Source organism: Geotrypetes seraphini, chromosome 2 (genome assembly GCF_902459505.1).
Source record: "Geotrypetes seraphini chromosome 2, aGeoSer1.1, whole genome shotgun sequence".
In the NCBI taxonomy this organism is placed as follows: domain Eukaryota; kingdom Metazoa; phylum Chordata; class Amphibia; order Gymnophiona; family Dermophiidae; genus Geotrypetes; species Geotrypetes seraphini.
The window spans coordinates 497,367,117-497,381,088 of NC_047085.1; the positions used below are offsets into that span (position 1 = coordinate 497,367,117).

General features: G+C 47.7%; 1 protein-coding gene across 1 annotated transcript in view; it reads right to left on the reverse strand.

Annotated features, from left to right (window-relative positions):
* The window catches only part of GBE1 (1,4-alpha-glucan branching enzyme 1), a 130,121-nt gene extending 116,641 nt beyond the window's left edge, over window positions 1–13,480 (reverse strand). The window contains exon 1 of the mRNA XM_033932016.1: window positions 13,113–13,480. Coding sequence (XP_033787907.1) covers window positions 13,113–13,207 — 95 coding nt within the window. The 5' untranslated portion in view covers window positions 13,208–13,480. The remainder of the gene's footprint in view (window positions 1–13,112) is intronic.
* Window positions 13,481–13,972: the final 492 nt, after the last annotated feature.

Genomic DNA, 13,972 nt, shown 5'->3' on the forward strand with positions numbered 1-13,972 from the left:
GAAAGTGACGTCTGCTTAGCATAGCATTAGAGGTAGCATCTCCTGCCCACCGTTTGATCCAGAGCATCTGCCAGGTGGCAATAGCATAGGCCGAGACCTTGCACATAATTCTAATAAGATCATAAAGAGCATCTGCAATATAATTCACCCCAAACAGGAGCATTCAGGGATCTTCCCCATCCAAGGCCCAAGACAGGCGAGTGTGACAAGAACATGCCAAAAGAGCCAAAGCGTCAAACTGATGTTTGAGGAGCCAGTCCACTTTGCAGTCCTGAGGATCCTTTATAACCACCCCTCCTTCACAAAACAGGGAGGTTCATTTAGTGACCTTTGCCACCAGTGAATCCACTTTTGGCTGAACAAACCAGCTGCTGGAAATCTGGCGCTATCGGATACAGCTTGGCCATAGCTTTAGCCACTCAAAGGGGACCCTCTGGTGACTCTCAGTGGTCAGTGACTAGCTTAAGTGATGTCTGAATGCGAGGGAAAAAAACGTGGTAAGAGCCAAAGAAATGTTCATAACTGAGCATTAAGCGCAGAGGCCCTGAACAGGTGGTATACTGTGGGGTCTTCCCCTTGATCCAACGTCAATACCACCTCTTGACTTCTGTAATCCTGTATGGAAACAGACTAAAAAGCACAGTTACTTACCGTAACAGGTGTTATCCAGGGACAGCAGGCAGATATTCTTGACTGATGGGTGACGGCACCGACGGAGCCCCGGTACGGACAATTTTAGAGTGATTGCACTCTAAGAACTTTAGAAAGTTCTAGCTAGGCCGCACCGCGCGTGCGCGAGTGCCTTCCCGCCCGACAGAGGCGCGCGGTCCCCAGTTAGGATAAGCCAGCTAAGAAGCCAACCCGGGGAGGTGGGTGGGACGCAAGAATATCTGCCTGCTGTCCCTGGATAACACCTGTTACGGTAAGTAACTGTGCTTTATCCCAGGACAAGCAGGCAGCATATTCTTGACTGATGGGTGACCTCCAAGCTAACAAAAAGAGGGATGGAGGGAAGGTTGGCCATTAGGAAAACAAATTTTGTAAAACAGATTGGCCGAAGTGTCCATCCCGTCTGGAGAATGCATCCAGACAATAGTGAGATGTAAAAGTATGAACTGAGGACCAAGTAGCAGCCTTGCAGATTTCCTCAATAGGAGTGGAACGGAGGAAAGCTACAGACGCTGCCATAGCTCTAATCTTGTGGCCTGTGACAGAACCTTCCAGTGTCAGGCCCGACTGAGCATAACAGAAGGAAACGCAAGCGGCAAGCCAATTAGACAGGGTGCGTTTAGATACAGGATGACCCAACTTGTTAGGATCAAAGGACAAAAACAGTTGAGGAGCTGATCTGTGAGGTTTGGTGCGATCAAGATAGTAAGCCAGAGCACGTTTACAATCCAAGGTATGCAAAGCCTGTTCACCTGGATTAGAATGAGGCTTTGGGAAAAAAACAGGTAGAACGATGGATTGGTTAAGATGAAACTCAGACACAACCTTAGGAAGGAATTTTGGATGTGTACGGAGAACGACCTTATCATGGTGAAAAACAGTGAAAGGTGGATCAGCCACCAGTGCATGGAGCTCACTGACCCTCCTGGCAGAAGTGAGAGCTATAAGAAAGACCACTTTCCAAGTTAGAAATTTAAAATGCGTTGTGGCCAAAGGCTCGAAAGGAGGCTTCATTAACGCAGAAAGAACCACATTAAGATCCCATACAACAGGAGGAGCCTTAAGAGGTGGCTTCACATTGAAAAGGCCCTTCATGAACCTTGAAACTAAGGGATGAGCTGAGAGGGGTTTTCCATGAATCGGCTCATGAAAAGCTGCAATAGCACTAAGGTGGACCCTTATCGAAGAGGATTTAAGACCAGAGTCAGATAAGGACAATAAATAGTCCAACACCAGTCCCACTGCTGTAGATATGGGATTATGGTGATGTAACAGGCACCAGGAAGAAAAGCGAGACCACTTTTGTTGGTAACATTGAAGAGTAGACGGCTTCCTGGAGGCATCAATAATAGAACGGACAGGCTGAGACAGGAGAGCATGAGCTGGAGTCAGCCCGAGAGATACCAAGCTGTCAGGTGCAGAGACTGTAAGTTGGGATGAAGTAGTGTTTGCTGATTCTGTGTAAGCAGTGAAGGAAACAGAGGAAGAGGTATGGGTTCCCTGGAACTGAGTTGAAGTAGAAGGGAAAACCAATGCTGTCTGGGCCACCGTGGAGCTATGAGAATCATGGTGGCTTGTTCCCTCTTGAGCTTGAATAAGGTGCGCAGCATGAGCGGAAGAGGAGGGAATGCATAAAGGAAGAGATTGGTCCAATCCAGGAGAAATGCATCGGGTTCCAGACGGTGAGGAGAGTAAAGTCTGGAGCAAAACAGGGGCAGTTGATGGTTGTGGGGAGCTGCAAAAAGATCCACTTGAGGTGTGCCCCATTGGGAGAAAATGGACTGGAGAGTCGAGGAGTCGAGAGTCCATTCGTGAGGTTGAAGAATTCTGCTGAGATTGTCTGCTAAGCAATTCTGTTCCCCTTGGATGTGGACTGCCTTCAGGAATAAGTGACGAGCAGTCGCCCAGGTCCAAATCCTTAGAGCTTCCTGACATAAGGGATGGGATCCCGTCCCTCCCTGTTTGTTGATATAGTACATTGCAACTTGGTTGTCTGTGCAAATGAGAAGAACCTGAGGAAACAGGAGATGTTGGAAAGCTTTGAGGGCGTAAAACATCGCCCTGAGTTCCAGGAAATTGATGTGGTGTTTCTTTTCCTGTGTGGTCCAAAATCCCTGAGTTTGGAACTCGTTCAAGTGAGCTCCCCATGCATAGGGGGAGGAATCCGTGGTAATGACCAGTTGATGAGGAGGTAGATGGAACAGTAGACCTCTGGATAGATTTGATGATTTCAACCACCAAAGAAGCGACTGTCGAAGAGACGAGGTCACAGATATGTGTTGTGAACAAGGATCCGTCGCTTGTGACCACTGAGTCGCTAGGGTCCATTGAGGAGTACGCAGGTGGAGACGTGCGAAGGGAGTGACATGTACTGTGGAGGCCATGTGTCCCAAGAGCACCATCATGTGATTCGCAGAGATGGAAGGTTGTTGGAACACCTGCTGACAGAGATGAAGGATGGTGTGAAGGCGGTTTGGAGGAAGAAAAGCCCTCATCTGAACAGTATCCAGAATGGCTCCAATGAATTGAAGTCGCTGAGTTGGAATGAGGTGCGACTTGGGTAGATTGATTTCGAACCCCAACAGTCGAAGGAAGTAAATGGTCTGATCCGTGGCTTTGTGAACGGACTGAGGAGAAGGAGCCTTGATGAGCCAGTCGTCCAGGTAAGGGAAGACTTGAAAGTTGTGGGAGCGGAGATAAGCTGCGACCACAATCAGACATTTGGTGAATACCCTGGGTGAGGAGGCTAGGCCGAAGGGTAGCACCTTGTATTGGTAATGATGTTGGTTGACAAGAAAGCGAAGATATTGTCTGGACATCAGATGAATTGGAACGTGAGTATACGCCTCCTTGAGATCGAGGGAACATAGCCAGTCTTCCTGAGAGAGAAGAGGATATAGGGTGGCAAGAGATAACATCTTGAACTTCTCCTTGACCAGACATTTGTTGAGCTCCCTGAGATCTAATATTGGTCTGAGATCTCCGGTCTTTTTGGGTACAAGAAAGTACCGGGAGTAAAATCCTAGGCCTTGCTGGTCCAGAGGAACTGGTTCGATGGCATTGAGAAGAAGGAGGGATTGAACCTCCTGAGCGAGGAGGAGGGACTGAGCCTTGTTGGAAGCAGACTCTTTTGGCAGACTTAATGGTGGAGGAGTCTGAAAGTTTAGAGAGTAGCCGTGGGCGATTATAGCAAGTACCCACTGGTCAGAGGTGATTGCTTCCCAGCGAGATAGAAAAACTTGTAGTCGACCTCCTATGGGCTGAGGCAGAGGACATGAGGGAGGAAGACTGGCAATGTTCTGGAGAAAGGAGTCAAAAGGGCTGTGTCGACTTAGGTTGAGTAGCCGGTTTGACAGTAGGCTGCTGTTGTTGACGAGCCTGTTGCTGCTGCTGACGCTGTCTGCGAGGTTGAGGAGGATGAGGCTGGGCCGGCCGAGCAGAAAACCTCCTTTGATATGAAGATTGTTGCCTGAATGGACGAGGAGGAGGAGGTTTCTTCTTGTTTTTCAACAAGGTGTCCCACCTAGTTTCATGGGCGGAGAGCTTTTGTGTGGTGGTATCCATGGACTCCCCAAACAGCTCATCCCCTAGGCAAGGCGCATTGGCCAGCCGGTCCTGATGGTTTACGTCCAATTCTGAGGCCCGCAGCCATGCCAACCTTCTCATTGCTACAGAGATAGCAGTAGCACGAGATGTCAGTTCAAAAGTATCATAAATAGAACGGACCATAAACTTCCTGAGTTGCAGAAGACTAGAGGTACATTGCTGAAAAGCAGGAAGTTTACGGTCCGGAATATACTTTTGAAAAGAGGTCACCTGTTGAATGAGGTGCTTCAGGTAAAACGAGAAGTGGAAAGCGTAATTACTTGAACGGTTGGCCAGCATGGCATTTTGGTAAAGACGCTTTCCAAATTTGTCCATGGCCTTTCCTTCCCTACCAGGAGGGACAGAGGCATACATACTGGCTCCTGCAGTCTTCTTTAGGGTTGACTCTACCAACAGGGATTCATGGGGAAGTTGGGGTTTGTCAAATCCAGGGATTGGAATCACTTTATATAGAGATTCTAGTTTTCTTGGGGCTCCTGGGATTGTCAAAGGAGTTTCAAGATTCTTATAAAAAGTTTCCCTCAAGATGTCATGGAGGGGTAACTTTAAAAACTCTTTAGGAGGTTGGTCAAAATCCAAGGCATCCAAAAATGCCTTGGATTTTTTAGAGTCAGACTCTAAAGGAATAGACAGGGTGTCTGACATCTCCTTTAAAAATTTTGTGAAGGAGGAGTGCTCTGGCTTAGCAGTAGTATCCTGCACCGATGGTTCCTCCTCATCAGATGTGTAATCCTCCTCGGTACCGAGGGGATCATCCGAATCGTCCCACAAGTCAGGGTCCCGTACCGATTGTAAACGGCCCTGGGAAAGTGGAGTCGATGTATCAGCATGTTTAGCCTTGCGTACCGATTTACCAGACCGAGTGGAGACGGTACCAGGGGAATGTAGAACGGTACGGGGTTCAGAGAACGGTACCGGTTCCGACCCCGTAGGAATAGCACGCCGTTTTGGTTCTGCTGACAGAACAGGCATGGACAAAGATTTATGTGGTGCCGAAACAGTCGATGCCAATAACAGAGGCTGTTTGACAGACGGCACCGAAGGCTCAGTCGGTACCGACACTGGAAGGTTCGGAGACAATAGAGCCGGGAGCAACTGTTGGAGTTGCTGCTGAAGCTGGACCTGGAGGATAGAGGCAATGCACTCATCCAACGTTGGTCCCGATGGCACCGGTACCGGTTTTTTCTTGCTCGGTACCTTCGGTGCCGCTCGACGCTCGGGTGAAGTCGATGCCGATGAAGAGGCCGAGACTTCAATGGGAGCGGAGCGTTTACGGGGCCGGTGCTCAGTCTGCAGGACTTGGCTCACTGCATGCTCGACTGGCTGGCCTAGAACAGTAGGGGAAGGCTTCTTAGCCGGCTTACCTACAGGAGTCGACACCGATGATGGATCTGGCGGTGCCGAGGTAGTCGGAGTCGATTTGGAGGAAGTCGTCGACGTCGATACCGGTGCAACTTCCATAGCGGTACCGAAAAGGATCCGCTGCTGAATTTGTCGATTTTTTAAAGTTCTTTTTTGTAAAGAACTACAGCGGGTGCAGGTTTCAGCCCTATGGTCCGGACCCAGACACTGGAGGCACCACTTGTGTGGGTCGGAAAGAGAGATAGGGCGTGCACACCGCTGACACTTTTTGAAACCCGGTGACGGGGGCATGAAGGGAAATACTGCTGTAGCAAAATCGAAGCCCGAGGCTTCGATGGTGCCAACAGGCCCCGCCGGGTCAGATTCGACAAAAAAAATGAAAAATAAGAATTTTTTTTTTTTTTTTTTACACAAAAGGTAAAAAAGAATGAAAGAAATAAAATATGAAGAGAAAAATACGCGCGAGCGGGAAGGCAAGTGAAATAGAAAAAAACTTCCAACAGCCATTGGAAACACGCGTCTTCTTAGCTCCGCGGAATTAAGAAAACTGGGGACCGCGCGCCTCTGTCGGGCGGGAAGGCACTCGCGCACGCGCGGTGCGGCCTAGCTAGAACTTTCTAAAGTTCTTAGAGTGCAATCACTCTAAAATTGTCCGTACCGGGGCTCCGTCGGTGCCGTCACCCATCAGTCAAGAATATGCTGCCTGCTTGTCCTGGGATAATACTACAAACTAAGTGTTGCTGTCAAAATTGGCTACTAAATGTAAAAATTTGATACTTGACAGAATATTTGTTTAGCCAAGATTATGAATGTGAACAAGAACAATTTATTAACCAAACGAGCCTCAGAACATCTAGCTGAAACTAGCACTGCAGTTCAAATAAGCATTCCACATGGCTCACAAAATCCAGGGTAAAGCCTTGTACTGGGGATCTATCTGACCCCAGAATGACCCCCCCTGGGCTCCACAGCCCCAATGCGACTGTGCTTGGCCAATACAGATTTGGAGGATCCTGGGAAGGGTCTCTTCCCCTGAGGATGCACCTCCTGCAGATCCCCAGTCCTGGAGGACTTGGAGAAAGCTGAGCCTGAAGCTCCTGCCCCTTCCCTGCGTGCTCCATCACATGAGGGAAACAGATGCCCCTCAGCAGGCCATCCAAATCTAACACAGCTTCCAAACCAGCACTCACACCTCTGTGAAGACCCCCTCCCCCCACAAACCTACTGGAGCTTCCCATGGTATCTAGCAGGTGGGGCAGGACTGATTACAGGTCGTTCTGGCCTCACTGGCCCAGTAGTGCTGCTCAATTAAGGGAAGAATTTTTCAATTTGATTTGGCCCATTGAATCGATTTTTTGATTTGATTTACTTTTCTTGCCCAATCCGGCATTTTTTCTTTTTCAAATGTTCTGGCAAGTTTATTTTGCAGCCTCTTCACCCACCCCACCTCCCTTTGCCTCCTCCAATCCCACGCCGTCACTGTGGTGTAAACAAAAAAGACTTTTCCTCTCTCTGTTAGGTCCTAGCTCACGCTCTCAGTCTAACACCAGCTTTGGCAAGATACACATTTCAAATCTGTCATATTGTAATCACAAAATAGAAAATCAAATTATTTTTTTTACCTTTTGTTGTCTGGCGCCTAAAAATTCAGCACGGAAATCATACCTCCTTAGGTGGGCGTAGCTAATGCCAGAAGTGGCATAGGCGGCCTAAAGAGCCTATGGAGGCACAACTCACAACAAGGATAGGTGCCAGAAATGTAGGCCTGGAAACCCGTGGCCTACATTTCTGGCACCTACCTTTCCCAGAGGTGCGGTTCTCTATGCGGCGCTGTCACGTGATTGACATGCAATCAGCGCCACTTTTTGGGCAGCCACCGATAATCAGCATTTTATAGCGAATCCCCCATCTCACAGCCATAACCAAACAGGAAAAACATCTAGATTTCCTGTTCAATTATGGTTGGGAGAGGGACGTTATTGCACTGAAAATGTCCACAGTGAACAGCCATTTTCCAGTGAACATTCAACTTTTGAATGACAAAAACTATGGACATGAACAGTATAAGAGTAAGAGGGCAGTGGCGTCCCTCCCCCACCCTCGTCTCCACCCCCTGCTCCTTCCCCGACCTCCCCTGCCATGTGTGCGCGCCGCCCCCTTCCCTTTCCCCATACCTCTAGCTGTTCACCGCATGAGCAACAACTTCAACGTGCTCCTCGCGACCACTTCGAGAGCTGATGCAATCGCAAGGAACACGTTGAAGTTGCTGCTCGCGGCGGCGAACAGAGGTACGGGGAAAGGGAAGGGGCAGGGGGTGGAGAAGAGGAGGGGTGCTAGCGCCCATACCATGACAGCGCCTGGGGTGGACTGCCTCCCCCCCCTTACTATGCCACTGGACATGAACGTCTGCCATCATTTTCAAAACTGGTAAATGTGATCCCTCCAGGACCTGAGAAATACCTACTGTGCCTGAATATAACCACTTCAATAGCCTTCAGGCTTGGAGGTGTCTCATATATTTAGGTACAATAAGTATTTCTGTTTCTGAAAGGCTCAGATTTAAAAAAAAAAACCAACAACAACAACAAAAACCTTGTATCTAAATTCAAGAGGGCCTGGGATAGGCACCTGTGATCTCTCAGAGAGAGAAAGAGATAATGAGATAATGGTTATTGCGGATGGGCAGACTAGATGGGCCATTTGAATCTTTATCTGCCGTCATGTTTCTAATAAAAAAAATTAATACTTGAACCTGGATCCCTTGGTTCACCATCCACAGCTACTCCTCTGAACTACTTACTACTTTATTCAAAAATGGCTATACTACCTGTAGCTGACATACAGCCTGGTTTTCCTTTCTAATTTTACTTTCAGGGGAGAGGAGTGTGTGGCGCAGTGGTTGGATCTACAGCCTCAGCACCCTGGGGTTGTGGGTTCAAACCCCGCGCTGCTCCTTGTGACCCTGGGCAAGTCACTTAATCCTCCACAGCCCCAGGTACGTTAGATAGATTGTGAGGCCACCGGGACAGAGAGGGAAAAATGCTTGAGTACCTGATTGTAAAAAAACCGCTTAGATAACCTTGATAGGCGGTATATAAAACCTAATAAACTTGAAACTTGAAAAGGGACAGCAATCATTGGGGAATTAATTAGGTGTTGTGCCTTAATTTCTCCAGTGGTCAATGCTCAATTAGAGCACCTTTTTGTAACTTAGATGTGACAAACAGGTCTAGATAAAAATGTCCTTTTTAGACATGGCAAAAACGCAAAGAGTGGAAAAGCCACAAATTGCCAGGATGAACGCAGGAGTACAAAATAACATCACTTTATTAAAATTACTTTAAAAAATTAAAGCAGTATATACTAAAGACTCAACACGGTCCGTGTTTCAGCAGTCTATAAGTTCCTCAGGAGTCCTTAGGGAAAGGAAGCCACAAGGGTTTGTTTTTTGGGGGGGTTTAAGACATGGACTTCTTCCCATCCAAAAATCCCTGTTGGACATCCTACTTTTGGGCCCTCCTCAAAACATGCCCCCTTTTTGGACAAACTGAAAAGTGAAACGTCCAGATGATGACTTTTCAAAATCAAGATGTATATATTTTTAGCAGATGAATGTCCTAAATTGTCTAAAGAAATGTCAATCTGCTTTGAAAATGAGCACCAAAGTTATCTAGCACACGTCACCAATGTGAAGTAGTAACTGATCCCTTAGTTAATTAACCAATTGACCAAATGTAATTGATATTTACATTATGGCTTGCTGTAATCAAAGATGGGCTGGGGAGGGCATCCACTAGCTTGGAACATAAGGATGTTACTGGCCAGACTTCAATGTAGATATGACTTGTCAAGCACGTCCTTCTCTGGTTTGTAAGTTATAATATATCTAAATGTAGCCTATCAAGCCGTGATTGTTGCAGTTATCACGTTTCTACAAGTACTGTATACTATATTACTCTTATGGTAAGGTTCAATATATAGTGAGGTTTAACATAGTAAATGACGGCAGATAAAGACCTGAACGGTCCATCCAGTCTGCCCATTAGTTATTCTCATTAGAAATACAAGATTACATTAACTTGTCTCTTCTTTTATATTTCTGGGCCAAAGACTAAAGTCCACCTGGTATTGTCCTAGGTTCCAACTGCTGAAGTTGCCGTCCAAGCTCACTCCAGCCTAGTGCTGCCCAATTTCCAATTCGAATCAGATGAATCGATTTAAATCAGTTCGTTGTTAAGAAAAAAAACGGACTCACCGATTCGGCCCCGAGACCCGTTCAGGCTTTCCCTCTGCTGCCACCCGGAGTCGTTCCCATCTAATGTAACTTCCTGTTTTGCGAAACCGGAAGTTACACCAGAAGAAATGAAAAGGACCTTGTGCAGATTGGCCGGTGGCAGCAAAGGAGATATTTGTATTTTTGGCTAGCTCTCTCCTTTCTCCTTCGCGCATTTCTCCTCTCCTCCCCACAATTCCACATCCACAGTGTACTGTAAGTATATGAATTGGGTAGGGGGGCTGGGAAGCTGAGAAACGGCATGGAGGCTGGGGAAACTTTGGGGATGATTTGCTTTGGAGCTGGGGAAGCTGAGAATCGGCAGAGGGGCTGGAGAAACTTTGGGGCTGGGGAAGCTGAGAATCGACAGGGGGGCTGAGGAAACTTTGGGGATGATTTGCTTTGGGGCTGGGGAAGCTGGGAATCGACAGGGGGGCTGGGGAAACTTTGGGGATGATTTGCTTTGGGGCTCGGGAAGCTGAGAATCGACAGGGGGGCTGGGGAAACTTTGGGGATGATTTGCTTTGGGGCTGGGGAAGCTGAGAATCAACAGGTGGCTGGGGAAACTTTGGGGCTGATGAAGCTGAGAATCGGCAGGGAGGCTGGGGAAACTTTGGGGATGATTTGCTTTGGGGCTGAGGAAGCTGAGAATCGACAGGGGGGCTGGGGAAACTTTGGGGATGATTTGCTTTGGTAGAGAATGACATGGGGAAAATATTTATCCTGCCCCGTTCCCCACAAATTCGGTCCCTGTCCCTACCCCATCCTCGCAAACTCGGTCCCCATCCCTGCCCTGCAAACTGTCAGATCCCCTCCACACAAGCCTCAAATAGTTATGATTTTATATTGAACTTATTTTATTAAAGTATAAAAAGAGACAATATTCTGTATAATTGTCAATTTATAAACACAAATAATACAGAGCATGGAACAACAAAACCCCTGTCTTCCCCTCCCTTTCACAAATATCCCCTCCACTATTGTGAAAACTGAACACACCAAATTACTACAGAATGCTATATTAAAAAATCAAGCTAACAGAATACTTCAGTCACACATGGCAAGAATAGTGTTAGAGGAGTGCAACTAGGGCAACTGCCCCCTGGTCAGAGTCTTAAGCCAGCTGGAAGCTAAAGAAGCAAAGCCTAGGCTTTGCGGTCCCCAGTTGTCTAATACCAGATCTAGCAGGATATTTCAAATCTGAAATATTCTAATCACAAAATATAAAATAAATTAATTTTTTTCTACCTTTTGTCATCTGGTAATTTTATTCTTCAAATCACATTGGTCTCAAGCTTTGATTTCCTTCTGTCTTCATCATGGCATGGCTGGCTCCTGAAGGTAAAATAGGCACAAGAGGAGCTGGGGAGGAGATGCTGAGTCTGACACGGGCACAATTTTTTTTTTTTACTACAGGAGCAAGACTTTTCACCGCACCCACGGGGTGGTAAAAGGTCTTGTCTCCGTTCCCACAGGGCGGTGAAAGGTCTTGTCCCCGTTCCTGCAGTAAACCAGTTGAACATGTTTCTATTCCTGCAGATTTACTACGGTAACCATGGTTTACCATGGTAAATAGTCTCAGTGTCATTCTCTATGCTTTGGGGCTAGGGAAGCTGAGAATTGGCAGGGGGGCTGAAGAAACTTTGGGGATGATTTGCTTTGGGGCTGGGGAAGCTGAGAATCGGCAGGGGGGTAGGGGAAACTTTGGGGATGTTTTGTTTGGGGCTGGGCAGTGGGGGAAGCTGAGGACAGGGGGCTGGGGAAACTTTGGGGATGATTTGCTTTGGGGAAGCTGTGAATCTATGTTTCTAACTAATTTTACAGCTATGTTATAGTTTGGATGTGTCACTGAAAGTGAATTGAATGGAATCGAAAAATCGATTCAACAGGGTGAAGTGAATTGAATTGACATATTTTTCTCTGAATCAGGCAGCACTACTCCAGCCTATCCAACCACTCTATTTGCAGGTTAAACTAGTGAACTTGAGAGACTAAGATAGCATATCCTGCCTTAGGAGTGGCGTTCATTACCATCATAGAACATACAAAACTAGCTAATTTCTTCCAAATGGGCAGCCTTGCTGCTGTGGTGGTGGTGGAGGGCAATTATGTTCTTCTGGGGATGGAGCAGTCTGATGGGAGCCCTTCAGTAGAGAAAAGAATACTTCCTCAGGGTGCACAGCTTCCTTCAACAGCATTCTCCTCCAGATAAGTGCAGAGTAGGACCCTCGAAAATCAGCCTCAATGGGGTGATTTTATGGAGTCCCTTAATGCAATGGTCCCCAACCCTGTCCTGGAGGGCCACTAGCCGGTCTGGTTTTCGGGATAGCCCCAATGAATATGAAAGGAGCAGATCTGCACTCCTATCATCTTCATTACATGCAAATCTCTTTCATGCATATTCATTAGGGCTATCCTGAAAACCTGACTGGCTGGTGGTCCTCCAGGGCAGGGTTGGGAACCACTGCCTTAATGGGGATCTATCTCGGAGAACGGGTGCTCAGTCTTCCCCTTCCAATGATCAGTCACTGGGACTCAGGGTGAGGAGGGAGGTTCGCTCTCAAGAGTCATCCAGGGACAGTTGCTCAGAACCCAGCTAGGCACCCTTTCTCCAGTAATGTGTCACTTTATCAGTGCCTGCGCTGGAAGCAGATCAGAAAAAGGACGAAATGTGAATGTCAGCCAGAAGAGAGCAACTGCTAGATGAATGCTCTAATGAATTAAAAAAAGGGAATCACATGATAAACTGGGCTCTTCTGGGGCAGGAAGGACACGGGGGTCACCCTGAGGCAGACAAGAGGCGGCTCGTTGCTTTCGTTGTTTTTTTTCTGGCTCAGCACTACTAAAACGTGCACAAAAACGCTCAGAACGCCACAGATTATTAAGAGGGGGCGAGGAGAAGATAGGGAGGTGTAAGAGGACACGTCAGCTCTTCGGCGTAGGGACTCTGACCGCTGGAGACCAAGCTCTCGCTTCCCTCCGTCTCCAGAGGCGCAGAGGGTTAAGAAGGGATGGGGGGGGGGTGAAGAGCCCCTTTCAGGTTATTAACCGTTCCCCTTAACTGTATCCATGACACCCTGTTTAGATTGTAAGCTCTTTGGAGCAGGGACTGTCTTCTTCTTCTTCCTTGTGACCCTGTACAGCGCTGCGTAGCGCTATAGAAATAATTAGTAGTAGTAGTATTTCCCCTTTTTGGTTTTACCTCCGTCGGAAATCCTTTTCGAACGGTTTCAGGTAGGGGTCTCCCTCCAGGAGTTGCGAGAGGCCGGGCACCGGCACCGTTTCGTCAGCGGCCATGTCAAAGAAGCGACCGCTCAGTCTAACACCACCACGGGCTGAGCACGAGCAATGCGCGTCGCGAGACAGTCAACTGGCGCGTGATGACGAGAAAAAAGTCTAGAGGGCAGGGAAGGGGCTGGTTGCTAGCTAGAAAAAAAAATCCCGGTACATCGAGAGTAGGCGGGGCGAAGCGCGGCCAATCAAACCCGCGCGCGCGCGGGCACTCTTAACGATCTCCCTTGCAGAGCCCAATAGAAATCGCTCTCCGCAAGCTTTCACGCGCCGGACCTTGGCCGCCTGCGGCCAATCAAACGAGTCCGGCTCCTGCAGGGAGAGCTCAGGGGTTACGAGGCGGGGACAAAGCGGCCAGGCCGCGCGCTCATTGGCTGCCTATGTCCAGTTCCCTGATTCTCCGCCAGCAGTCGATTGGCTGCGTCCTCCTTTTTGGGTTGGCTGTTCTTTTCTGCGCTGTAGTTTATTCTGCTGCGTTCTGCAAACCCCGCCTCCGCCACTTTACCTGCTTATTTGGATGGAGTAGATAACGTACAGCTTGTCTTTTTTTGCTGTTCATAAGGAATGGAGCGTTTTTTTTATTTGGAGGGGGAGGAGGAAAAGCTCCACCGTAACAACCCCCCCAGCTCCATCCTAGACCCCTCCCCATTATAATAGTACTAATTGTATGCCATTTCTTCCATTCATTCTTTATATTCACACTGTATAATCTTTTTTTCTTTTTTTAACTTTATATTTATTCAGTTTATCAAATTTCAAACAAGCAAATAA